At 46.9% G+C, this 25,944-nt stretch overlaps 9 protein-coding genes across 9 annotated transcripts; 5 read left to right on the plus strand and 4 right to left on the minus strand.

Moving 5' to 3' along the window:
• Positions 1–4,634: 4,634 nt before the first annotated feature.
• Positions 4,635–9,832, minus strand: SPPG_09209 (uncharacterized protein). Its single transcript, XM_016757366.1, has 29 exons — positions 9,490–9,832; positions 9,356–9,431; positions 9,181–9,298; positions 9,002–9,121; positions 8,868–8,945; positions 8,700–8,808; positions 8,555–8,640; positions 8,400–8,480; positions 8,273–8,345; positions 8,079–8,200; positions 7,968–8,016; positions 7,866–7,879; positions 7,736–7,804; positions 7,544–7,666; positions 7,452–7,483; positions 7,367–7,395; positions 7,163–7,309; positions 7,076–7,101; positions 6,971–7,024; positions 6,869–6,910; positions 6,784–6,799; positions 6,500–6,723; positions 6,404–6,430; positions 6,238–6,341; positions 5,595–6,176; positions 5,453–5,523; positions 5,138–5,391; positions 4,999–5,076; positions 4,635–4,938 (listed from the first exon to the last, which is right to left on the minus strand). The coding sequence occupies exons 1-29, from the start codon at positions 9,815–9,817 to the stop codon at positions 4,741–4,743; spliced, it is 3,330 nt and encodes a 1,109-aa protein (XP_016608315.1). The 5' UTR covers positions 9,818–9,832; the 3' UTR covers positions 4,635–4,740.
• A 1,644-nt stretch (positions 9,833–11,476) lies between these two features.
• SPPG_04606 (uncharacterized protein) lies at positions 11,477–13,621 on the plus strand. The gene is made up of 4 exons (XM_016752840.1): positions 11,477–11,852; positions 11,913–11,989; positions 12,065–12,416; positions 12,504–13,621. The coding sequence occupies exons 1-4, from the start codon at positions 11,652–11,654 to the stop codon at positions 13,473–13,475; spliced, it is 1,602 nt and encodes a 533-aa protein (XP_016608316.1). The 5' UTR covers positions 11,477–11,651; the 3' UTR covers positions 13,476–13,621.
• Positions 13,533–14,413, minus strand: SPPG_04607 (uncharacterized protein). The gene is made up of 5 exons (XM_016752841.1): positions 14,216–14,413; positions 14,085–14,153; positions 13,906–14,003; positions 13,736–13,840; positions 13,533–13,657 (listed from the first exon to the last, which is right to left on the minus strand). The coding sequence occupies exons 1-5, from the start codon at positions 14,358–14,360 to the stop codon at positions 13,628–13,630; spliced, it is 447 nt and encodes a 148-aa protein (XP_016608317.1). The 5' UTR covers positions 14,361–14,413; the 3' UTR covers positions 13,533–13,627.
• A 950-nt stretch (positions 14,414–15,363) lies between these two features.
• Positions 15,364–17,554, plus strand: SPPG_04608 (uncharacterized protein). Its single transcript, XM_016752842.1, has 2 exons — positions 15,364–15,686; positions 15,748–17,554. The coding sequence occupies exons 1-2, from the start codon at positions 15,374–15,376 to the stop codon at positions 17,292–17,294; spliced, it is 1,860 nt and encodes a 619-aa protein (XP_016608318.1). The 5' UTR covers positions 15,364–15,373; the 3' UTR covers positions 17,295–17,554.
• Positions 17,555–17,953: 399 nt separating this feature from the next.
• On the plus strand, positions 17,954–18,823 carry SPPG_04609 (uncharacterized protein; the record flags this gene model as incomplete). The annotated part of the gene is made up of 1 exon (XM_016752843.1): positions 17,954–18,823. One exon carries the CDS (start codon positions 17,954–17,956, stop codon positions 18,821–18,823), a length of 870 nt encoding a protein of 289 aa, XP_016608319.1.
• A 180-nt stretch (positions 18,824–19,003) lies between these two features.
• Positions 19,004–21,601, minus strand: SPPG_04610 (uncharacterized protein). The gene is made up of 11 exons (XM_016752844.1): positions 21,354–21,601; positions 21,108–21,185; positions 20,923–21,038; positions 20,684–20,857; positions 20,581–20,620; positions 20,425–20,520; positions 20,315–20,368; positions 20,117–20,235; positions 19,932–20,022; positions 19,573–19,873; positions 19,004–19,512 (listed from the first exon to the last, which is right to left on the minus strand). The coding sequence occupies exons 1-11, from the start codon at positions 21,441–21,443 to the stop codon at positions 19,454–19,456; spliced, it is 1,218 nt and encodes a 405-aa protein (XP_016608320.1). The 5' UTR covers positions 21,444–21,601; the 3' UTR covers positions 19,004–19,453.
• A 219-nt stretch (positions 21,602–21,820) lies between these two features.
• Positions 21,821–22,893, minus strand: SPPG_04611 (uncharacterized protein; the record flags this gene model as incomplete). The annotated part of the gene is made up of 5 exons (XM_016752845.1): positions 22,780–22,893; positions 22,509–22,725; positions 22,273–22,455; positions 22,159–22,211; positions 21,821–22,103 (listed from the first exon to the last, which is right to left on the minus strand). Exons 1-5 carry the CDS (start codon positions 22,827–22,829, stop codon positions 21,821–21,823), a joined length of 786 nt encoding a protein of 261 aa, XP_016608321.1. The 5' UTR covers positions 22,830–22,893.
• A 37-nt stretch (positions 22,894–22,930) lies between these two features.
• On the plus strand, positions 22,931–24,437 carry SPPG_04612 (uncharacterized protein; the record flags this gene model as incomplete). Its single annotated transcript, XM_016752846.1, has 7 exons — positions 22,931–23,162; positions 23,232–23,592; positions 23,652–23,662; positions 23,730–23,861; positions 23,926–23,995; positions 24,059–24,102; positions 24,166–24,437. 7 exons carry the CDS (start codon positions 22,931–22,933, stop codon positions 24,276–24,278), a joined length of 963 nt encoding a protein of 320 aa, XP_016608322.1. The 3' UTR covers positions 24,279–24,437.
• A 77-nt stretch (positions 24,438–24,514) lies between these two features.
• On the plus strand, positions 24,515–25,904 carry SPPG_04613 (hydroxyacylglutathione hydrolase). Its single transcript, XM_016752847.1, has 6 exons — positions 24,515–24,679; positions 24,743–24,829; positions 24,896–25,071; positions 25,128–25,208; positions 25,281–25,392; positions 25,460–25,904. The coding sequence occupies exons 1-6, from the start codon at positions 24,545–24,547 to the stop codon at positions 25,694–25,696; spliced, it is 828 nt and encodes a 275-aa protein (XP_016608323.1). The 5' UTR covers positions 24,515–24,544; the 3' UTR covers positions 25,697–25,904.
• The last annotated feature ends 40 nt before the right edge of the window (positions 25,905–25,944 follow it).

Below are 25,944 nucleotides of genomic sequence, written 5' to 3' on the forward strand. Positions count from 1 at the left end.
AGTATGTGGGCGAAGAATTCAAGAAATTCCTGCAAACAGAAGGGATTTCAGCAGCGATTCCAGCACCTCCTACACACCAGAGCACAATGGTGTAGCTGAGACGATGAACAGGACACTGGTGGAAATGGGAAGGTGCATGCTGCACCACAGTGGACTCAGCTACAAGTTCTGGGGTGAGGCAATCATGACAGCGGTCTATCTCAGGAACAGGAGCCCCACTGCAGCACTCAGCAACCAATCAACACCATTTCAAGAGTTTACAGGCAGTAAACCAGATCTCCAGCACCTCAGAGTGTTTGGCTGCATGGCCTACACTCATATTCCAAAGGAAAAGCGGTCAAAACTTGATGAGAAGGCCAAGAAAGCAGTCATGGTCAGCTACAGCACTCAGAGTAAGGCCTACAGACTGTGGGTACCTGAAATGAACCAAGTTGTCATGTCAAGGGATGTCATCTTTGATGAAAACTTGATGTGGAGCACTCAGGAGCGACTGCAGAGTGTACCACAGCAAGACCAAGAGCTACACATGCCTCTGGGAGGGGAGCCTTCATTCTTGGATGACCAAGAAGGGCTAGGGATGGTTCAAGAGACTCAGAGACCATCTAGCATCACTCCAGACAACTCTTCAGCATCAGAAGATGATGGGGACGACTTCCAGGATGCTGAGGAAGTGCCAGAACTCAGCAGGAAGAGTGCCAGATTTCACAAACCACTGGGAGAGTGGTGGATTGCAAAGCCAACTCAGTCAAATCTGGTGTTTGCTTTCACCATTGGGGAAGTTCCACAGGAAGAACCCAGCACTCTGGCTGAAGCTAGGACCAGACATGATGCCAAACAGTGGGAGGCGGCTGTCAAAGCAGAATATGACTCTCTGATGGAGAATCAGACATGGGACTTAGTCAAACTACCACCAGGAAGATCTACAGTTGGCTGCAAGTGGGTTTTCAAGCTGAAACTCAAGTCAGATGGCTCTGTAGAGCGCTACAAGGCCAGACTGGTAGCCAAAGGATACTCCCAAGTTGAAGGACTGGACTACAAGGAGACATTTGCCCCAGTAGTCAAGTTTGCAACAATCAGGATGGTCCTGACACTAGCAGCTATGAAGGACATGGAGATTCACCAAATGGATGTCAAAACAGCATTCTTGAATGGGACCATTGAGGAGGACATCTACATGGACCAACCAGAAGGCTTCACCACGGAAAAAGGACTTGTCTGCAAGCTAAAGAAGAGTTTGTATGGGTTAAAGCAAGCTCCAAGAGCCTGGAACAAAGTCATTGATGGGCAACTCAAAGAACTTGGCTTTGAAAGGTGTGAATCAGACCACGGGCTGTACATCAACAAGAAGATGGGCATCCACCTTATCCTATATGTGGATGACCTTATTCTGGCATCAAAGGACGACCAGGAGTTGTTAAAACTCAAAGAAGAACTCAAGAAGCAGTTCAAGATGGCTGATATGGGCCAGTTAGAGCATTTTCTCGGCATTCAAGTGGTCAGGGACAGAGCCAACAGGTCAATCTGGCTCTCCCAACAGCGGTACCTCGGTCAAACATTGAAGAAATTCAATATGAGTAACAGCAAACCAGTTGCCACACCACTAGAGAATGGCCAGAAGCTCACCAAGGCCATGTCACCACAAACTGAGGCAGAACAGCAAGAAATGAACGGGGTTCCTTTCAGAAGTGCTGTTGGAAGTCTCATTTATGCAATGCTGGGCACCAGACCAGACATAGCAGCAGCAGTTGGATCAGTTAGCCAGTACCTTTCCAACCCCGGACATCAGCACTGGTGTGACAGAATTCTTCTGTCAGTGCTATGGTTATACTGGTTAGATGTGGTTCCAAACTAGTGGTCACATGACTTTGCTGATGGTGTCAGCATTCATTTGACCAGAATTAGATAAATAAGCAGATTTAGCCATTCCCGGCTAAATTAGATGAGTATCCTGACACACTAGCATCTGCCCCTTTTAATCAAGTGGCACAGTGTATTTAGGATGACTTGTCTCACTTGTGATTGGCTATAAATGGTGCAATAGGCTGACAAATAGTTTAGGATGACATGTACAAGATCTGATTGGTTGCAAATGGTGCAATAGGCTGACAAATAGTTTAGGATGACATGTATGAGTTCTGATTGGTTGCAAATGGTGCAATAGGCTGACAAATAGTTTAGGATGATGTGGGTGAGATCTGATTGGGTAGTTAGGATATAGCATTTGTCAGCACCTTTGTCTATAAAAAGAGGACCTCTCTGAGGCCCCTCAAAGAAAAATAACAAGTAGTAACCAAGTCTTCCCTAGTTTTCTGTTGTCTTCTTGTCCCTGCTAGCCTGTTACAACTGGATAGCAGTCAAATGGATCATGTGGTACCTGAATGGCACCACAGACCTAGGACTTCAACTGGGCGGCATTCAGAGCAAGTGGGAGCTATCTGCATACTCTGATGCAGATTGGGGCAGTGATTTGGACTTCAGGAAGTCTACCACTGGCTTCTTAGTCAAGATTGGCAGCAGTACAGTCAGCTGGCAAAGTAAGAGGCAACCTACAGTCACTCTATCATCAGCAGAGTCAGAGTACATGGCTCTTTGTCAAGCTACCAAGGAAGTTATCTGGTTCAGAACACTTCTAGGCAAGCTAGGACATCAGCAAAGTGGTCCTACAACATTGTATGGTGACAATCAGGGTGCCATAGCACTTGCCAACAACCCAACACATCATGCAAGGACCAAACACATTGATGTGCGGCACCACTTCATCAGACAAGCAGTAGAAGACAAGAAAATCAGCCTCAAGTACTGTCAGACAGAAGAAATGATGGCTGACATTCTCACCAAGGCTCTACCCAAGACAAGGCACCTTAAACTTTGTGGTAAAATGGGTCTCTGTCGGAAATCAGATGATTCACTGAGTGGGAGTGTTAAGATTCAGGCTTAAACCATGCTATATGATCTATAAATCATGTGAGATCATGCTGGGATGTCATTAGACAGTTCACATCTGATCTGGCTAAGTTACAATGTGGGGAATTGGACTTGGAGTAATCAGAATGATCACAGGTGCATGTGTGAATGATTTAAAGGGGTAAACCATCATGTAAGCACTCTTAGAAGGTCTGGAAGGTTGTTGATGATCTAGATCTTCAGGTAATGTTTGCCAAGGCATGGCTGAAGCTGCTGAGCACTGCTGAGCACGGCTGAGCATGTAAACAAGTGGGCTGAAGCATGTAAACAGTAAACAAAGGCAGAGGGAGGCTGGAGAATGTACTGGGTTATATAAAGGGGGCTTTTGAATGTCTCTGGCTTAATACAAGCATGTTATCCCACAAGTTACTGCACCCAGAAGTCTTACTAGCGGCCACAGGCATTACTAGGCCTTTCAGAAGTGATTTCTACATGGGAAATTAGTGTTCCAAGCACTAAGTTCAATACTAAGTGCTAGGTTCAAAAGCAGCAGTGTCAACTGGTACAGTAGAAAGCAACCTGCAGCTAGTCTCTGTTTCAGTAGAATTTTAGTACAGGGCAGTTTGCTAAGCTACCATAGATGTTACCTGGTTCAGAACACCTTTAAGTTAGGACATCTAGCAAGGCAGTAACTTCAATATAGTAGGAATATTTGTGTCTATTAGAGAACTACTTAAAAAATTATAAGCTTATTATTATTATCAAGGGCTTCTTTTTAATGAGACATGGCACAGCACCATGACTAACTACATTAATCTGGTTAGATCATTGGTTACTGACTGTTGTCACAGCAACCCTGCAATTATTGCATTGTGTGAAGTAAGTGCTGTAATTAATTGATACCCACAACCTTTGTGGATTGATGCACTGAGATGCATATTTGCCAATATTTTCACTATACAGAACAAGTAAATATTTAGGCTGTATAACACTGGTATAATGCCTATTGTTACAGCCTAAATATGTAAAGATAATTGCCATATGTCTATAAAAGGGGACAATGCCATTGTACCCATTTCTAACATGCAAGCAGCTAGATACCAATCCCCTTAACTATATCTATCTATCATAATAGTGCATCACCAGTTACCAGTAACTGTAGCCTGCAGAGTCTAGTAACCACATGGCTTGAACTGTGAGCCCTGTACATTGAACCAATTGCTGCAAGGTTATTACATTCTTAGAACTATTTTAGTCTTATTTTTAGGTTACTAGCAGCTAATTTATTTAAGTTTCTATCTTTTAATATATCTGCTATAATCAATAAATTCTAAAATTTCTGAGTTAGTACTAAACTATGGCTAATACACACCTTACAGCAACTCTTGAGGCACTTATTTATTGAGCATTTAAACATCACTGGCTAGTACCAGCAGAAAGAGCAGCAGAAAGGCTATATACTTATCACCCCCTAGGAGTAACTAAATATTTTAGCTATGGAACTAGCTTTAACAGCTACTGTACTTATTTGGACACAGCCAATATAAATCAAAACCAATAAATATATATACTAATATACAGAAAGTAATCAGAAGATTAAGTAGCTACCCTGAGTGGTGTATGGTAATGTCCACAAGATCTTGGGATTATTCCTTGGAGTCTGCTTAAGACTGTGCAAATTTATTGTTAGTTTGCAGCATAAATATATCACCTAGCAGCACCTTTAATAACTGTCTAAATACTGTATTATTTACAATTTTTCCATGAAGGACTATTATATATAGATGATTTAAAGTGATTGTTTACAAGAATGTTCCACCTCTGGCAACAACTCCATTATATTTTCTTTTTGGATACTGGTGTGAGAACATATACCAGGTCACTTGATTTTAATATGATGCTTGGGAGTGGGTTGGTAAACACAAAGGGCAGCCGGTTTCCTAATTTGGGGTCATCTGTGTCTCGTAGTAATGCAATTGGAATCACACCTTGATTGAGTGCAAACTCGCGATACAGAACGGAAAATGGCTGATGCTGAAAACAAAAGGTTCTGTTAATGTCACGGCATAGATGCAAAGAAGAGAGTCAACTGACCTCATACTCAGAAGGTACCGGTACGCAGCATAGGTAGGATGGGTCAACGCCCAGAAGCTTATCCATATCAACGTCGTGCTACATTTTGAAGCAGGTTAGTATTTTTGTTTCTATAATGGTCGCACGCTCTTCCACACACCTTGTATCGAACGCCACACAGCAGCCTGAAAACATCAAGCACGGCTGAGTTGTAAAATGTTTCAAAGAGAATCGCATCTAACATGCTGGCTGCCACAACACGGCCTGATGCATATATTGGTGCGTACAGGTAACTGTCAACGCCCGCATCAGATTGATACGCGACTGATTTACGCTGTGCATCCTTCAAGCGGTGCTTTTTCTTGGATGCTCTCTTCGCAGTGGGTGGTAGAAATTTGATGTGGCCACGCTTCACTACCGGGAGATAAGCACTAACTGATTGACGCGTCAGAGAGATTTCACAGAGGATACTTACACAGTTCTACAACAACAAACTTCCGATGGCCCGTTCGCCGGAAAAGGTTATGAATCATATGGCTCACCATTCTATAGAATCCCGCAGGTAAATAGGTACATGAAACCATACCGTTAGGGTGAGTATACTCAGCATTGCTTACATGGCAGCGCTGTCAGCAAAGGTCTCATCCTGAGATTGGTCAGCATCTTGATTTTTCCGATGCATGCTCACAATGAGGACTTTCTCCGCTCCCACAATGCCAGCGCGCTGAAGGTCGGCTTTTCTTCGCGGGTCCCCGATCATGATGTGAAGATCCGGAAACTCCGAAAGCGCACGAAATTGTTCACGACTCGGTAGATGAGGGCAAAGAAGAAGGACGGTTTTGAATTCATCCTCAGTCAGATGGGCGGACCGCAGCGTGCACATGAGGCGGAAAAGGGCGTAGTCGTTGGAGCAAACAAGTAGGTGCTTACGCATCGTCGAGGCATCCTCTATCAGACATTCATCTGGCGATGTCATCGGGTTTCGCAACAGAAGGCAGATGCCCACTGGAACAAAGATAGACATTGGCATCATGTTCCTCGAAATTATATAGAAAGCACTGGGTGGGCACGATAAAAGAAAAAAAAACTGTATAGAAACGATACCTTTTATATCACTAAATGGAGGATGGGGGGTTCCAATCCTCAGCTGCCCGTTGCCTATCATGGGAAATCCCGCGGCGGTGCTGCAATCCTGCACACTTTGTGCGGTTCAATGCCAATGCTTAGGATATCACAAGAATGTAAATTCCAGGTTCTCACCGAGTAGCAGTGAACGTTCCCCGTCGCACAATACCCGGCTGCATGCGAAATTCAGATGCTCTCGATTGCAAGTTGCGTAGGGATCTTTCATACTGTGATGGTGTCTGGCGCAAAAGCTACTCAGAACAACGGCACACAATCCTCACACCAGAGTCACTTTTCTCACCAATGTTTCTATAGCACTGACATCCTCCTGTGAAGGCAGATTCCACCATTAGACCTCCTTCGAATGATTTTCAAATGTGGCACTCCAGACTGTTACCTGTCGTTGTGCGATGTATAAACACTGATCAAATTGCCCAAGAAGATAGCTTGAACCGGGGTTTAACATCAAGTGATAATCACCGCGACTTTTTATCACCACTTTCACAGCAAAAAGAATGACTTGATATTGATGGAAGATATACCAGGAGACATCCGTGAACCGCTTTCCAACAAAGGCGGAGTTAACCGCAGTGCTGTAATACTCGTTCCCACATCCGTCTCCTGTGAACGACTGCAGATCAGCCCGCGGCTCAAAGTATGATAGCAGTGTATATCCCTGACCATATTGGGCCTTCCACTAGAGAAGTCATGATGTAAGATTCAGTTAACAAGCGAATGCCATAAACCATAATTGAGCGAAACGTACCGGCTCGTCGTATTGGCTCATCGGAGCGGTCTGTTGAAGAAGCTAACACGGCGAATAAATTGTGTGTTGATGGAAGTTATCATGTACATCAGAGATTCATACATTTAAGAGTAAACTGCTTGCCCCTCGATACAGACAGCTATATCCGAGCAGCATCTACGAAAGAGTCAATACAAACAGTGAATTACGTGCAGGAAAACAACAGACCTGCTTCAGGTCTTCAACGCATACAGCTACAAAGTAAGTAGTTTAACATACAGATAGAACCATCAAGGCGTCCAGAACAGTTCCTACCTGCATTTGTCGTGTGTTCTTGAAAGCTTTCAGTTTCAGGGAGAAGGTTATACACATACAGTGGCGTGAGGGGTGCATAGTCATCGAAAGCCCATGCCCGCAATGTATTGTGGTCGTCCTCCACTGAGGGATCACTCGCGCTGCGGTCTAAAAGTTTTCTGGTGAGCGCACGGTACGGTGGTGTCTGAGATGGGTGGCTCGTACCAGCAATAATGAAGGCAGCAGACGCATATCTATCATTGTTTCACTGTTAGAACGTTGTTCCATCGGCCTCGTGGGAACAACTTACTGTATTTGAACCCGCTTCATATCCTCTACATCCTAGAAACAGGCGTTGGCCCGTGAAACAGCATCTCACTCGCACAACCGAAGGGCACTTACCAACGCAGATCCTTGCAGATATGAAACGCGGTGTTGAAAAGGTGACTGACTGAGAACAGCCTTTACTGCTAGAGACGGGGGCGTCCGTGCAAGGAATACGATTTTCATTTGCTGTGCAGGATCCTGAATGACTTCCGTTAGCCTTGTCATGTTGGGACTATGCCCGGTTATAAAAGTGAGGGAATTTCATACCCGGTGTAGGAATGCATTCAGAACGTCCATGACCTTCAGTGCATTGTCAAAGAGCCCAACAATCACAACCTTAATGTGAACCATGTGAGATGTCTGGGTCTGATGGCGTTCATCATTACAAGCGCCATACAAATGGATGAGATCCTGCTCGGAACAGAAAAGACGCGGAAAGTGAACAAAAAGGACAAATGTAACGCGCTAGCGTATGTGCAGCACAGGTATACGAATCTACCTCGTTGATATGTTCCCCCTCCTGCAGAGCGGAGTTTGAACGTTTCCACCTGCCCATAAACTTATTCATTCAGTTTATCAGGCTATAAGTATGCACTTTATCGGAACCTACCGTACGAGCGATTAAGCCGGGGAGAATGCTTATCGCCAACATGATTAATACAAGGACGACGATTTGACCAGGGATTGAGGTGGGCGAGATATCCCCATAGCCGACGGTACTGGTAGTGATGACTTTCCGCGAGTGGTAGAGACAGTTACAACCAGTTCAGACAACAATGGGCATTATGGAATCAGTGAACGTACCAATAAAATATAGTGCCTGCATCAGCGAGATGTTGCGGGATTCTTCATTGGGTGCAAAACGATTCTCACAATACTGAATATGGTTAATTGATCGCCCATCAAATGCTACATTGTACGTCACACTCACTTGAAATGCACACAGAGCGACATACAACAAGACCATGATAGTTGATATAAGCACTATTAAACGGTCAGTATAGGTATCCACCTGAAGATGCCTGTATCTCAGTATATCACCAAACCAGTAGCTGTGCATGCATCTGATCTAAGACTCGTACTCACATTAAGTACCGGCCAAGTTCCATGCAACCTCAGGACGCTCTTTACTCTCGAGATGACAATTATTGCTCGGAAAAAGTACGGTATATCTTGAAGCCAGGAAGAATTAGGAAAGGTCAGAAGGGTAGCATACAGGCACCTGTCGTACAAATAAGTTTTCCGTTATCGGGGACGTTTGCCAAGACAACAAAAGGTACACAAAGTATTAAATCGAGGGCCGTCCGATAATTCAATAAAGCTTGTCGCTTAGAGTCTGCCTAATGTTTTGATTGGATTAGCCTCAATCTTCTGAAGGGGGAACCAACGCATCACATACAAAAAGGATCTTCGTAAACAAGGACGCGAGAATGTAGACGGAGAACGCGAAGCATGTGTAAAATATTGCCGGCGGACGCTAAGAAATGGGCATGAATTCTGATAGTTTACATTAAGAAGTTACGATAAACTTACGGCTACGTATAACCAGGCCGGCTTCAAATGACTGATTTCGCTACTTGAACCCAAATTCCATTGAAGCTCAACCAGATACATAATACAAAAGCACACATCGACAACAAGATCCAAGAGAATCTACGGCATGATGAATGAATTTGTCGACTTGGTAATAAAAGCGGTGCTGCAATACTTACAAACAGCACGAGACGATCGTTTGTTTGAAGAAATCTGATGAGGTATTCATGAGACTCCTTCGCAATAAAAAGAGAAAAGAGGCCCTCAAGGAGGAAGTGCGGTCGATGAGGATTTTCCCTGGAGTTGATCTCTGTTACGTTCATAGCTAATTGAGCTTTCACACCCCTGGCATACCTCTCTTGAGTCCGTTGTATACGATAGGACTCCCTAATATCATCGTAGCTCGTCTCAATGACCCCTAAGTATCGTCCTGCCAGAAAATATTACGATATGTGGATGTATATTATCGTAGGACGTCATATCCTTACGTCTCCATTTCACCAAAGGGGATTTGTGGAGTGTTTTCACTTCTTGTGCATTTTCGTCTAAAGTGTCAATGATGTCACGTCGTCCGCCGTGGCGTCGAGTGAGACCCAGTTCATGTACATCCAAGTTTCTTCGGTTTTCAAGGTCCTCCCTGGAGTCATTGTCTCTGTGGTGAATGTGACCTATGTGCTCTCCGGCAGGCCGAAATTCAGATGCATGTGGCACATTATCCCTCTCTGCTATCGTCAACACATGAGTAGGAGATGAATTCTCAGCATCTCTACGGTGCGGCTGCTGCTGTAGGTCCTCCAACGAGACATGTGCGGGCATTAGTCCAGTCTTTGCAGTGCAAGTACAGTTTTTCCAAGACCCGGTCGTTGAGCAAAGAGTTGATGGACATGCCAGCCACGCGATTCAAGTGTGCAATGTGGATGGATTCAGCTGACGTTATCTATTAATGTTCCCATCAGATGTCTTGTCTGACACGAGAACGCACTGATCGCTCTCCAACGGTGCAGCCTCAATTGGAAATGTGTGATTCTACTTGTTACTTGTTTGGCCTTCCTCCCACAACCGTACTCGCATCATGTATCGAAAGGAAAGTTTTGCATTGTTGTCTAACTTGTGCTTGACACGTTTTCAGGTCCTGAACAAATCTCAAAAGTGTTCATTCACTTCAATGGCTGGGGCGTCTTTGTCACGACTGGTGATGGATGTCCCTAGTGGGATCGAACCCCCTGGTTCTTGCATCGTTGACCCTGGGTTTCGTTGAGCGTTAGGCCAACTGCTCTCAGAGGTACCCGGAGTCGCCACTTTTGCATTTGGTGCAAGGTTAACCTCCGTGAGTAGTCCATTACACCTTGGCCGATATGCATAAAGACCGCTTCCGCTGATTCATCCTCGCCTTATACGATAGCAGCAAGCGCCAGTTGCACTACTGTGACGCCCTCAAAGCGGCTGCGAAACCTAACGTGACGCCTACCAAAGTTATGTAATTCCCGTTGCTCCCAGGCTTCCCCTTATTGCGGGTATCAAGGGAATGGGGTAGTGGAGTGTAGAGCTTTATCCAGCATGATAGCCCTAGGGAGTTAGACTTTGCGACTTTCCTGAGCATTGGCAGGTAAGTAAGTCTATGTAAAATCTCTTGCCCCAAATCAGCTCCGACGAGATCCATATGAATCCCGGACCCAGGTCTGCGGACCTGATTGCAAATATTGACTAACACTCCCAAAAATACCTGCGCTTATTTACAATCAGGTCCACCCTTCACAATTGGTACCCCTAGTAGCCACTGCGAGAATATATGTTTCCGATCTAGTAAGTTCATTGGAGCCAATATACATCAAACCAAAGAACACTGATAATATTCTGGATCAGCCGACTCCGATTGACAGGTTCCCAAGTGCTGACATACCCCAAAAAAATAGCCAGTATAACTCCTACATGTCCGATAGCAGGGTGTATCGTAATTCCAACAGAATAACTTGGGGTGGCCTGAAATGCATGTGTTACTCACACATGACTGAATGAACGACTACATGACCTTCGTTGTGCTGATGCCATACAGGATGCCATACACACATCTCAAAAGCCCTGCCCGGCTGCCTTTGTCTTACACATGGGCAATTATATATGGCAGTGTTCCATGTTAGATCTCATGGTGGTTTACAAATACTTGCCTGTAATCAGAATAAAGGACTTTTTACCGGGATATACACATACTATAGTAAATGGAGAAGTATTTTCATAGGATATAAATAACAATAAACTGGATCATCTGTATTTGCCTTGTGTCTGATTCATTTTCAGGTCTTTTGTCAAGTGCGTTGCATGCACGGAGGGCTCAACCTGGCATTCGCTGTAAACAAAACAGCTTTTGTAGTGATCGTCAGCACATACCTGGTTCGATCACATATGCATTCGAATGCAGCTTACGCTATCCGAACTGTCAACTGTCGCCTGCGCGTTCCCACGTCGCCCCCAGCAGGAAGCTTTTCTGCCCATCAATTGGCGCTGTCCAAAACTCATTGCCTTTTACGTTTTGTTTGAAGTGTGGCAAGGCGTATAGTGCTGCTTGAGCCTTTATTTTGATCATCACCAGCTGACAAGAGGCCCTATTATCTCACCTTCGATTTTACGCTTAACTTCTTCCCGTAGTGCGACCATGGCCATTGAGAATGGAAGGAAGAAGCGCATGCCCTGGGATACGCTGCTTTCTGATAGTGAAGAAGATCACGCAGGCCTTATGCCAACCCCGCTCGGCGAGGCACGCTCAAGCGACAGAGAAGTAGCATCCGATCATTCGCAACGTGCCGAAAACAAGATGGAGACAGTTATCAACAAATTCAAAACCTTTGCTGAACAGGTTGCAACCCAGAAAAGCAGTTGGATTGCTGGCTATGCCTAACGTTCCTTTTTCCTATAGTCCTCGTACAGTCCACATCCAGCGCTGAAGGATGATTACATTGGGGAGGGCGAATCCTATCGTAGCGGCAGTAACTAGTACGTGTCGTGCAAAGTTATAACTCCTGCGGACAATGGCGGAATTCAGCTCACGTTGTTCTCGCCTGTGCTTAGTGTCCCCAAGTCAAGTCAGGGAGGATCGTTTGGTCATAGCAATAGCACGAATATCAGTGGAAGGGGGAAGACGTCCAATATTCGTCACACGTTTCCAACATTGCGAGGGGGGTTGACCAAACCTGTAACACTAGACCGGACCAAGTTCAAAAGAACCCTTCAGCAAAGAGCTCGGGATTTCGAGTTTACGGCACCCGGACCTACTACGGTCTGGCAAAATGGGGTGCCTGCACAGGATGTCCCTCAAGGTACAAAGGGTAAATCACTTGCCTCGGTTCCCAAGGGCTCGTCGAAGGTGCCTCAGACCAAAAAGGAGCTGAAAGCCCGCTTGGATTCTTTTGAGCTTTCTCTGGTGTGTGGAGTAATTCATCTGTCGTATTGATGTTTGGAATTGAGACACTGCTGATACGTTATCTTCATCGTCCTTTACTACCCGTAGCCCGGTCCCACGCAAACATGGATTAAAGGCAAGGCAATTCCGCCAAATCCCGCACCCACAAGGTCGGAGCCACCGCATGTGAAGGATGCTGCACCGCAGGCCGCCAAAAGTATACCGTTTTCAGTACCTCACACGCCACAAGACGTTAGCAATTCGAGTACACGCTCCCTCCAGGCAGCCGCAACTGACCGGCGTACAGACTCAAGCTTCGAGGTCATCTGTGATGCCCGACCCAGTCGCTTGTCGCGGGTCCAATCGCACGCCGTGCCAGATAAAAAGTTGGCCAATGGACCTACGGCGCAGAATATATCATCTGAAGTGAAGCAACTTCAACAAGACAGTAGCGCAAGCAATCTGGCGTACGCTGATAATGAGGGTGTGCCGCCGTTCTCCAATTCAGCTGCAACTATGGAGAACCCCGCTGCGTCGTTGACGGATCTGTCTGCCGCGACATCCCGTATGTCATCAACCACCTCGCATCCTATCGTTAAAATCTTGCCTACCGACAACGCGGAATGCGCCAACGAGCAGCCAATGACGGGATCACCCGTGATAGGCGGTAAAAAAGGTAATGGGGTGCCAGCACATGCGTCATTGTGGCCGTCCTGGACCGGGATACAGACAGTGGGAGAACAACCAAACTGGTCGCACCAAGGATTGCGGCCGTATGCTTTTTCGGCAGAATTGCTCCCCGGCAGTTGGGGCTACCCTACTCCCTATCCATCAGCATTTCAATTCGTTGGGACATCGCAGGGCCCTCGTCCTGGCAACAATAAAACTCAAGACAATGGAGAGGTTCAGATTAGGGTGAAGGACAGAGATGGAAAAATGTTAACCCTCTCTCTTGCTGTGGACGACACTGACCCGTCTGCTACCATTTCGCAATTTTGCAATGATCACAATATTGGTGGCTATGTGGACTTAGTGAAGAGGATTGCAGAACAGAAGCTGGCGGAGCGCAAGGGACAGTAGACGTTAGCGGTGATTCCAAAGAGGTTTCCTTCCGTCATGTTAAATTGTAACGTCCGATTGATTGTGCAAGGTTGTAGTTTATTGGCCAATTTAACTGAAGAAGCCTCATACTAGCAACAAAAGCAACATGGTAGATAATCCGTAACCCTTGATCATTTGCTGCCAAGTGCTTTCGCAAGATCCTATAGTATTTGAGCACAAAGATTGCAAAGTGTAAATGCATGCATGACGGCAGACGCCTGGCACAACCGATGTCTGACCTGAAGGGCTTCCTTCTTCTTGAGGCGCGAATCTTCAACAACGCTGGCAGTCTCGTTGCCGCTACTGGAATAGTCTGACTCCCATTCCACAAGTGTACTATTATCCTGTGAAAGAAGAATCAGACAAAGACTGTGGAATTGCGCATAGCTGCCCTTTTAGAGTAACGTACATGGGTGATCTTTCTCAATTTGATCGTGTGAAGAGCAGCCGACGATTTAATGGGAGGGTTGCTTTCAATCATTTCATATGTTATAAAGTACGCCAGGTCTTGGATCAATGTGAAAATGAGTTTCGAACCCCACGCACAAACACTTCTTGGGTGGCATCCCATCCAAACACTTCAAGTACCTGACAACTCAACAATCTGGTAACGCTGAACAGTTCCATCTTTGAAGGTAACCTTGCGCTGAGAGCCAACTGTAGAAACAGATTTCAGCGTCATTTGCCATCCGTTACCCGACTTGTAAAAGTGAGCTGACCTTCACCGGGTAGGCCACCTTCGACTTGCGTCTCCTTGACTGCACTTGTCCAGAACTTGAAGTCGGCGGGACGTACATGGTTCCACACAACATTGATGGGGTGGGGAAAAACCCGGGATTCTTGAACACGAGTAGCAGAGTCCATATCGAGTGATGTTGAGTTGGTGAGCCGATGAACAAAGAGTGCCTTGGGGTGGGCGAGGGAGGGGTTGATGCGACTGACGCTGATGACACAACTGAACGAACGCGTCAAGGCACGTGATGCGCAAGACCCCTAACCATCACGGCAGGAGCGCCTAGACTAGCTCTTTCAGCAGAACAGTTCGTGATCACATTCCTTTTCGGTACTTTGACTCGACGTTCGGCCTCTTGCACCGAGTCTACTCTTTTGAAATGCCAAAGAATCTTGTCAACTGCCAAGACAGTGAATGCAATCAATTGTTCATATAGTCTGAATAGTCAAAGGGACTCGTGAAAAACGAAGGATAAACGTTTGGAGGTTGTCGGAGGGTGGAAATTGGAAATTATGACATGTCTTATCAGGAATAGTGGGCTCCCGCTCCAAGCTCCTGACAGTCAAAGAACGACATGGCCTATAAGCATTCGCTGCACAGCCTCGTTAGGAGCCAGCGTTTCCGTTGATTGCTTTAGCCGCACTTCTTGCATTTGGAACAGGTTTGGACGGGAACGGCAGAGGGATGCTAAATGAAGGTGGTTTTTCTTGATTTCACTGTGATGGGATGGATGGTGGTTGCCTGTCGGGAGTTCACACTGTCGCAGCTCGTCGCCGTGTTTCCATTAGAACATACATGCATGCATCTAGTATTATTTTGTATCTATTAAAACATGCAAGGTTTCTGATATTCTTGTTTTGTGGTGAGCACAATGTCGTCAAACTTTTCCAACGTAACTGAACCCGCTCATGGCGACAAACAAAGCCAATGTGCCCCTTTTCCCGAACTCATTCGACCTGGACAGTGGCTTGTCTCCATCGTGAAGAGCATATCATTTGGCGAGAAACCTGCGAAAAACGAATGTCATTTCCTGCGTGGACGCTGCTGGGGTTGGAAGTGCAACGCTCCAGCTGGGGCCACGTGATCAAGCGATCGTCCTCCAGCCTTTGTTTTCACACTCAAGTGGGAGCGACAACACCCCACAATGGTAGACGCCGTTCACGGTGATGTCAATATCCGAAAGGATGTTCCCACAGCTGCAGAACCTGTCATCAAGCAGGAACCCCAGGAGGACGCGCTATGGCCTGCCGACGAGACAAGACGAATACGCACACCCAATGGTCCTCCCCCACATCTCTCCAAAGGCACCTCCAGACCAATCCCCCAGCCAGAAGGGTTCAAACTCTTCCAAGGCATGGCTGCTCCCTTAAATTCCAACGCCAGTGGAACCCTACCTACCACAAGAGCTCGACCGCCACCAGGCCGAGAAGAACGACCATCCCCACCACCATCAGAATGTAAGCTGTCGATCCAGACTTTGTTCGCGTGCCGAGATAACATACTTTAATATATATGCAGTGAATGGTGCGAAATATGACCTCAGTTTGCCGACCGACTCGGAAGTGAGAATAAAATCGGAATTTGGCTTAGTTAATGAAATGGGTACGCCAACTCAGATAGCCAGCACAGCTTTACCAGGCACTATTCAAAGCTCCAGAGAGCGCACCACCAGCCCCTCTCCGGCTCACCTTTTTCCTGCTGTCGGGGTGAATAGTAACAGGCTGGACAATGCAGAAGCATTCGTAGCGGAACGTGTACTCCGGAGAGCAGCTTCCCATGAATGGCAGCGCAGAAGCCCACCACCTAGACGAGCAGGATCTCCGGTGCGGTCAAATTGCGAGAGCCTGAGTTTTGGTGGTCCTTTGCCCCCGCCCCCGCTACCCGTAGTCGATGTTGCATATGAGGTCCATTCAGCAGTGTTAAAGCAGTTACAGATGGAGTATGCCGAAGGTCAGACGGAGCTTTATAAGCTTGAAGCTCAATATGCGGAAGTCGCAGAGATTTCAGATCGCTTGGCTAGGGATGTGGATGAGCTCTCCCAGATACTTGCGAGTAAAAAAGCGTCGTTAGAACGGACTTTGAAGGATAGACATGGATTAGAGGGCCTCCTTATATTTATGAGAAGGAAACAGATGCAGAAAAAGGAAGAATGGAGCATTGGACTGAGAAAGGCCGAAGAGATGCGGAAAAGGTATCCAGCAGAGTTCTTGACAACCGGTCCTTCACGATCTAGAGCGGTCACTGTTCCACCGGCGACACTGCCACGCACGATGAGCGGGCCGTTGGAGCCAGTACATGATAGTGCAGAAACCGTATTTGCATCAAGTGTGCGCGGTGATTCCAATAGTCGTCCATGCGCCGGCAGCTCGAAACCTGATGATAGACAGGAAGAGCCGTTTACAATGCGTCAGCACCATGCAGCGGGCACCGTTTCCGTTGGCACGTTCAAGCGGTCACGGTCAACCGATGGCGAAGGTGGTGGCGTTCCTTTGGGAGGCAGACCTGATTCTATCGAATCTATTGGTGGTGATCCCCCTGCTGGAGCCATTTTGCATTTTAGACAGGTGTCCGGAAACGGGGAGATATGCTTCAAATACAATCAAGCAGAGTGTCCCGAAGGTCAAAATTGTTCACGACGACATGTTTGTGTGGCTTGCATGGGCTCTCATCCATTTTATGTCTGTGCTGCAAAGCGTACGAGTTGCTTTAGGTTTAACAATGAGGAGTGCGGGCCTCATTGTCATCGCGAGCACCGTTGCCTCCGATGTGCGTCCGGTCAGCATAGACTACCAGAATGTCATATACCCCCCGCCCCAGAGAATGGAATCGAGTATTGCCTCACATGGAATTCATCGCAGAACTGCCATAGCGGACCGAATTGCGAGCGACGGCATCAGTGCCTGCGATGCCGAGGAAGTCACGCTGTCATCATCTGCCCGGAGAATGTGTTGAACTATTTTCAGACTGTTGACGGTAGAGTTACTACTACCCTACCAGTCGCGCGCCAAATGATGCCTTGTCTTGGAAGAGAGGAGCATGGATCCAAGCGTTCCCGTTTGGAGTAGTTTAAGTGCGGAAAACTATTTTTACCATGAGCAGATATTGGCTAACGCGTGAATTTACAATAAGTATTTAAAAGCCTTGAACTATTATGTATGACAGAAGGCATCCATTGCCAAAGACTCGTTCGTATATCTTAATGAAGATTTTTGACAAGGAACACGGCCTGAACCTGTTGTAATGATTTTTCCAGGCTAATGTTTGGATAGCACTCTTGTGAGAAATTTCAGAAAGACCTTGTTATTGACTCTCGGAAGGGAAGCAGGAAGGCACTCGAAAAGAAAGAGCATTGGGTAGGCCTCTCCGGATGGAATTCTTACTACCAATCAACCCATCAGACCTGCTGGCTGAGCCCCCACTGTACTGCATGATGATAACCTACAGTAGTATCAGATACTACACCATGTGAATCTGCATTTCGGATTACATGAAGTCAATTATATGAAGTCAGCCCTTCGAGGCTTGTAAATGATCCACCAGCTGATAGGTTACTGGAAGCTTGGAAGCTACTTCTTCCATTCTTCAAAGCTTATCACCTACCTGCATCATCACCTCCCACGTTACTTATGCGCCCTCATCGGCCACAACAGAGTGATCCACATTTTTTGTTAACATAGCATAGCTGACCATATAGGTTATTGCTTCCAACACCTTTTTGCCGAGCATGCCAGATCTCACCGGCCATAAACACAGCATCAATGGAGCAGCTGCTGCCCGTCAACCTACCAATTTATGGGGGACGCCCATCACCGATCAGCCGAACCTAAAACTCAAAGACATTGACCGAGAAATTGAAACCTTGCAGTACATGAAGCAGACCGAGATGAAAGAGAAGCACGGTCAAGAGTATAGATATATGAAACCTATATTACATCGGCCACCAAAGGTTCACCATACTGCACCCCGTCGAACATCAATTCAGCCTGCTCGAACGACTTCGGTGAAGCCACATACAGGGTTAAAATCAACCAACGCTTGCCCTGCCCAGCAGCTCCACGAAACTGTGCGGGACAGGTTTGGTTGGGGGGCACATATATATGATTACCCTGTCATCATCTCGCAACCGCCTTTGCCCCCCAATTATGTCATTCCGGATTCCAAAACCACAAAATTGGAGGCCGAAGCTGAAACAAATCTGACAGATGGATGGACGTCTCCACCACCGGCAGGAAATAGGGAATCGCTCGAAACGAAACGGGCCCGCGACAGTTCAGGTGTCATCATAGGGCGTGAACGTGCTTCTGTTGCCAATGAGCATTCTAGCTCACCTGCCGAACCAAAGTCCCAAATCAACAACATCCCAGGATCGGCACCCTTAGTCCGCGCTAACATCACAACTGCCTGCGGCGAGCAGCAAACGCTTGAGATATGGCCCGGAGAGGTTCCCCTACTCACGGTGGAAAAGTTCTGCGAGGTGGCTGGCATTAGGGAACACGCTAAATATGTGTGGGAAGCTTTGAAGCCCGTCGTTGACGTAGAACTAAAGCGGCAATGTTGGCCTGATGGACTTGATGAAAAGGACTACAATGCTTGATCCCTGCAAATCTTGTTGTTTGGAGATGACGAATAACCATTGCAAAGCTGGCTTGACATGGTGGGATATATTATTGCATCTTTTCTCTTTCTTTTTTTTTTTTTTTTTTTTTGTAAGGGGCAAATCGCGACAGCTGTCACAAAGTCGCTTGAAATGCAAATGCTTAGCGTTATCGATAAATCCTGTTTGAATTCATAACTTTATTTGTCCATACTTCTGCGCTCAGTATTGGATGCGGTTGCACGAGTAAATAAACAAACATGATCAAAAGACCTACTGACCAGCTGTATGCGATGACTGACCCAGCCAAAAGCAAATGATGAGGACAATACCAGTGGGGTTTTCTAAGAGTCATTGTCGCTAGTTCTCATCTGATGATGAAAACCTGTTGTAAAGCTATGGAAACTACAAGAGGCAATGTGCTACACATTTCGTACTGGGCGTACCAACCCCATATGCCAACCATACTACAATACTCCGTAGTGGCTTCCGTGTCATAGTCTCTTCTTAGAATAAATCGCATATTGGTGTTCAAATTCAAAGCGGCGGCGGCAATCAAAGCACGCTTCATGTATTAAGTTCGGTCTACCCGCGATTCGAGTCACATGAAGTGCAACCTGCGTCTGATTCTTAAGTGGTACTCATAATGGATCCACGAGTGGAACTAACAGATCGCGATGACCGCCGATCTATATAGAATTGCTCAGTAAGCGGTCCCTGTATGATGCAGACCACATTGTCTGACATACCCCATCTCAGCGACGGATCCTGTGGCCCCACTGACGTCTCTGACGGCGATCGGCGAACTGAGGTCGAACTGGCAGATCGGGAGCGGTCATTGACAGAGAGGCTAGATGAAGATCGGCTGCGTTGTACAAGAGCCGGAAGCACTTGTGGGAATTGTCGGTCAATGTCGTCAACAGGTAACGACAAGCGACCTCGAAGAGCAATGACCTCTTCCCGCAGCTTGCTGTAGAGTTCACCGCATGTGTTTGCACCGTCCTCGTATTCTGTTTCCATATCGTGTATTCTGGTTTTTAGGGAGTTCACCTGGGATGGTACTAACGATAAGTCTCCTTCAAGGGGCGTCAGCGTCACAACCGCTCACCTCAGCTCGAAGCACTTCGGCAACCCCCGGGGACACCGGAAAGTCGACCATAGATGCATTTGGACTGTGCGTTGGATGCGACATCTTTCTCCTAAATGCTTCCGTGTCAGTATGGGCTCATCTGCTCGTTAAGCGCAGTCTGATAGTCCATTCTGCTGGGTGCGAAGCCCGCCATCAGCACTTACGGAGTATTAGCAGATGTTTGCTGAAGGCGTAAACTCTCCAGCTGTTTTTGCAGACGATTTACAATAAATTCTTGCTCCTGCTCTAGAGCAAGCTCCATATCGATTTTCTCTTTCTGCAACTATTTCACAGATAGTCATGATCGCCATTAGCTTTGGCGGCCGTGGCCAAAATCGTAATGTTCATCCGGTATTACCCACCTGGGATAGTTTCTTTTGTAATGTATTTGTGATCATTTCCTCCTCTTGCTCAACCTCCGGAAGACGTAAGTATGCCATATGCTTATCTTATTAAGCTCATCTAAGATTACCTTCAGCAGAAGCTCTCCCTTTTCTTTTTTGAGGTGGTTAATGCGTTTCATCAATTTATTAGCAATATACTCTTCTTCCTGTTCAGCAGATGCTTGCTGGGGTAGGTATGAAGTTCAGAGCAGTGCTATCCTCATACTACTCGCACGCAATATTACCAGCTCCACTGTCATTTGCCGCAATTTTTGGTTTTCCGCCCTGTTGATGGCCCGTTATACACAATCAGATAGCATTGATACAATGAGATAATCCCGTCATTACCGCAGTATGTTTACATGACCGCACTCCATGTCAAGCTCAAACTTCAGTTTTTTGATCAGAGCGTCTTGTACTGTCACGCGGTCTTTCAGTTGCTTAGCCAAGTCCTTGATGTGCTGTAGATCATCGGATTCGATGGCTTTGGAAAGTGATACCAAAAGCTCATCCTCATTGGGGCTGCTTCAGGAGATAGCTCAGGCCACAATATCTCCGTGGCCCAAATACGGCAGCTAGCATCATACCTATCCCCGGGTGTGCGTAAGGTCTCCAGTTGCTTTTGAAACTCTTCAGAGCGAACCTGCTGGTCTTTCTTGAGCGAAGCTAGAGATGTTTCCAAACGTGCCTTCTCCAATGTGGCCTGACGGACGGCGGCAAATCAGCGAACGAGTCTGCTTTGGCGAAGATTTTCTATTTGCATTATACTGACACTGTCAAGGTGCAGCTGAAGCGCCTCTTTATACGTCTGTTCATTCGCCTCCACCTTGTTTAATAGCGCTTCCTTCTCCTGTACGTGTACGGAGCCCGAAAGATAAGTCATTGTCAGATGGTCTGCAAGTACTCTTGCGACGCGTGAATTGTCATCGGCACCCTAGTACAACAATTCACACGCCTTTGGGGCGGGAAGCGGCCAAACAGCGCCTCCACCAGTGACCAGGCGTTACGGACGACTTACAGCAGTGATTTTTCTCAATTCTGCCGCTTGACGGCGCACTACATCTTGGAGTTCACTGGGATCCGATGGTATGCTTTCTGTCCCGCTCATTATTGTTTTGCGCCGCAGATATAGGCTACTACAAAGAAGCTTGAAGTCACCCTCCGGCCGTAATAAAGGAGAGCTGTCGGTCGGACAAAGCGGGCTATCTGTACACAAGGGAGGGGGATGGAGGGAGAATGTCGAACGCGAAGCCGTATGCGTCTCGCGGTGTTGGCGGATTGTCACGCTCGAGCATTTCGAACCGAGTCCATCCGGCGTTGCAACCAACTTTACAGGTGTTTGTTCATGTTACACTGGACGTTCAATAATAAAGAATAGGCCCGATCATAGAAAATTAGCCAACAATTGGATTGCAATGACGGTCAAATAAAGCGATCGGCATTCTAAGAGCCACTGCAATGTTGGCCTGTAATACCCAGACTAAACTAACTACTCAAAGATGACAGGAAACTTTCTACAGCTGTACAAAACCGATCCCGTTCGACTGGATCTTCGATTGCATGATTCGCCTGCGCATCGAGGATGCAACAGTCGAGGGGATTGTTGCGGGACTTGACAAATCGCTTATGTAGGGCGTGTAAATCGACAAAAGGTGGCACGTACTCGTCTTGCCCAGAAAGATATATGAGCAGTGGACACTCGATGGGAGCGTATAAGCGGTCCCAGCGCTCGGCCCCCATGGTTGACGTAAACATATCATCGTCCCCACTTGCATTTGGTCAGTACAGATTGAGCGCAGAGCGTGAACTCAGGGCCACATTACTTTGGACCATACAACGACCTGTAGCGGTACGCTGTAATTGGAGCCGGATCCGCCTGCATCTTGAACTAAGTACTTGAGAAGTTCCAGTATATCGCGTCACACAAACGCCACTACCTCTCTAGGCATCAGAGCTTGGTCCTTGCCGTCGGCAATTAAAGCTTCTGCTATTTGAAGCCACCGCTGTGTTCCATCTGGGTCCATCCAAAGGGCATACTCGTTATCGCTCACAGGACCTTGCAGGATTCCTGCATGTACTTGTTTACGAAGGCGGCCGTGATGGAGGAACCATATTACATCCTGTAACTAGTCACGCCACAGGTTGGTTACAGGGAGCACTGCTGGACCGTTACCTGAGCCCCAGTTGAATGTCCAATCAACACAATGCGCATCTTCCCTCGTCGTTCTCGCAAGTAATCCACCAGTAAATCGATCTGGTCGCTATCGCTTTGCAGACTGCTGGTCCCATACCCATGGTATGAGGAAGATAAGATCGGTTGAACAAAGGAATAGCCATTGTTCTCCAGCCCCAGTCGAGAAGCTAGTGGTGTTACGTATGCCACTAGATGTCTTGTCAGAGTATAGGACAAGTAACGCTGCAACGACGAAATGCAAGGGCCCAACCTCCCAATGGCCCGTCCGTTAATCCGCCCAGGAATATCTGGGATAGCCATGTAAGTAAGTTACAAAACACGGCTGTAGAAAGGACTGTACCACGGCGTTATGGTGTTGAGGATACGCCTCAAAGGCTGCCAATCGCCTGCTTTCGTCATATATGAACAGAGTTCCCTCCATCGCGAGCCAGATCGCGCGTGTTGATGCCTTGGATGACCAAGCAAACGTGCAGCCTGGAGATTCATGGAATGAGTCATACAACATCTCATCTCAGCTCTCTACGACGATACAACGCCAGGCAGCCTCGATGGACTTGAAATTGGAAGGAACACATGTGCTTATAACTGGCGCGAGTGGTGGGGTTGGTGTAGTCACAGCTCGACTCTTTTTAGGTTAGTAGCTGCAGAGAGACCTGCTCACAGTGTTCCATGGGATGACTCTCACACGGAACCATTACTTAGAGGCAGGGGCTAATGTGACGCTTCAGTACAACAGCACAAACTTAACGCTTTTACCCTTGCAAACATCATATCCAAATCAATGTCACGCTCATCCTGCTGACGTTACTTCCGAGGGCGATATAGTCACGCTCTTCCAAGCAGCAACGTCCCGATTTGGGCCAGTCGAGGTCCTTGTCGTAACTCACGGTGTTTGGCCTTCGCAGGATGTTGGAGTCAAGGACATGTCACTGGAACGTTGGAGAAACACCATGAGCATCAACTTGGACGGGACGTTTTTGTCCTGCAAATACTTTTTGAAAGGCATCGAAACTGCCGTCCAAGAACGGAGGAGCTTGAGTAACGTGTCAATTGTCCTGGTTGGGTAAGCTTGGCGGCACGGCTGGACATATCCGAAGAATGAATTGTGACCCTGGTTGTCAGATCAACAGCTGGTTAGAAGAACAGTAATCAGATACGCACCGCTCATCAGTCATGGTGTCCTCAACTCATTGAACATAGGAAAGTTCGGCGAGGCCTGGCATGCCGACTATGCCTGCACAAAGTCAGCAATGATGCAAGGCCTTACCTTAAGTTTAAAGAATGAAATCGTAAAAACCCATCCAAAAGGGCGGGTTAATGCTGTTGCCCCAGGTGAGTACTGAAGTAAGTCATTGAACACCTCTGCCACCATGACACATTTGGATTGCTCTGTCAGGTTGGATCCGAACCCCCATGGCAGAACGAGCAATGCAAGATCCAACCCTATTGTACCAAGCACTGGCCAGGTAAAACACAGAAGGAGAAAGCACTCGATTGCATCCTAATTCCTCTGCTTTGCAACCAATTAGCACACCACTTAAAAAGGTGTCTGAGCCCAGCGACATTGCAAAAGGTAAGGTAGAGATCTTGCGAACCCTTATAGCGTCGGGTTTGAACTCATCCCCTACCACGTCAGCCATTCTCTTCTTGTCGAGCGAAGCTGTATCCGGGAATATGACTGGGGTTTGTTTGGATCTGAATGGGGGAATGGAAGGGAGGCTGTTAAACAATCCACAAGATTTCGCGTGATTGGATCATGGTAATGGATAATCGCTTGAAGGACGATGACGAGATTGCGATAGGGGTCAGCATTGGTTTCAACTATAGGGACAGTTGTCATCATCAGTAACAAAAAGTCTGATGTGCTATTGTAAGAATCTAGTTCAAATACAGTTCCCAACGTTGGACACATTGGATGTGGTAATCACCCACGTGATGGCGATCGTTCCCCTAAGAATTACGCAAGACCCGAGGGCATTTGGTGCGCGGAATCTTTTGGATTGCAAACTGATTCTATGCCATCGCTTCGTAATATATTCTCTCAACGACATAGATTTGTGCACATATTCGTAAAAAGCATGCTGGTTTTGCCTGTTCCAGTCCTATCGGACAACTATGCATATGTCTTGGTGGATGAGGATTCAAAAGAGGTGGACGCCAGCTATCCACAGTTGCAAGTTGCACACGTTTCCACTGACGATAATACCGTGTAGGGTGTAGTAGTGGATCCGGTAGAACCCCACAAAGTGCTGCCCGTTATTGGCCAGAAGGGAATCACCCTAAATGGAGTCTTAACCACGGTAAACTGAGGAGGAGAGCAGCAGGGTATCACTATGATCTTATACTACCTGACGGGGCTCTTCTAGCATCACCACCATGACCATGCAGGAGGCAACACGAAGCTGCTGCAAGAGAAGCCCAATGTAACAGTGTGGGGTGGAGACGACCGGATTCCGCAGCTCACACATCGAGTCAAAGACCAGGAGGTATTCCGTATTGGTCGCTTGGAGGTTACAGCCTTGTACACCGTTTGTCATACTAGGTGAGTTAGGTCAGCCATTGCCGTTCAAAGAAATGGAAGCCTGATGCAAGATATAGGGGCTCAGTTTCCTACTACGTCGTGGATCCAAGCACAAATGACAAAGCCGTCTTCACTGGCGATACGCTGTTCATTGGCGGGTAAAGACTCGGAGAATTGGGTACTATGTGATCAATTGCCTCCCTGACATTAACACGGAGAATATGTTCCAGATGTGGCAGATTCTTCGAAGGGGACGCGAAACAGATGTATAACTCTCTGCATAATGTTCTTGGTCGTCTTCCGAAAGATACCAAAGTCTATTGTGGTCACGAATACACAAAGGTTGGTGTATTGCTTGTGCTCATCGTTCACCCATTGCTCATCGCAATATCTTTCTGAACCAATGCAGTCAAATCTTCGTTTCGCGGCACATGTTGAACCCAACAATTCTGTCATAAAAGACAAGCTTGCCTGGTGCGAGACTCATGAATGCACGGTTCCTTCGACAATTGGCGATGAATTTGAGTATAATCCATTTTTGCGTCTGAGTTCCCCTGAGATTCGAAAAGCAGTTGGATTGGATGCCCAAGCCGATCCAATCGAAGTTCTTGCCCGACTGCGGGCAATGAAGGATAATTTCAAGTAGAATTTGCCTTGTAGCGGTATATAGGTTGCTTGTGGACAAAGCAGAAATGGTAGTGCAAATGGACGAGGACCTTGGACAGTAGATATCATGCAGTAGGATGATGCCTATAGCAGGCTATGAGGGATCAGCTCCGGACTCTGGGGGACTTCTTGAGGTAGAGCTTGTACACCCTAACATCAAACACTTTCCAACTTTGATCTCGCTGCTAGTTTGCTTCTATTAACTACCCATAATTATAGTACCAAGAT

Source organism: Spizellomyces punctatus (genome assembly GCF_000182565.1).
Source record: "Spizellomyces punctatus DAOM BR117 chromosome Unknown supercont1.7, whole genome shotgun sequence".
Lineage (NCBI taxonomy): Eukaryota > Fungi > Chytridiomycota > Chytridiomycetes > Spizellomycetales > Spizellomycetaceae > Spizellomyces > Spizellomyces punctatus.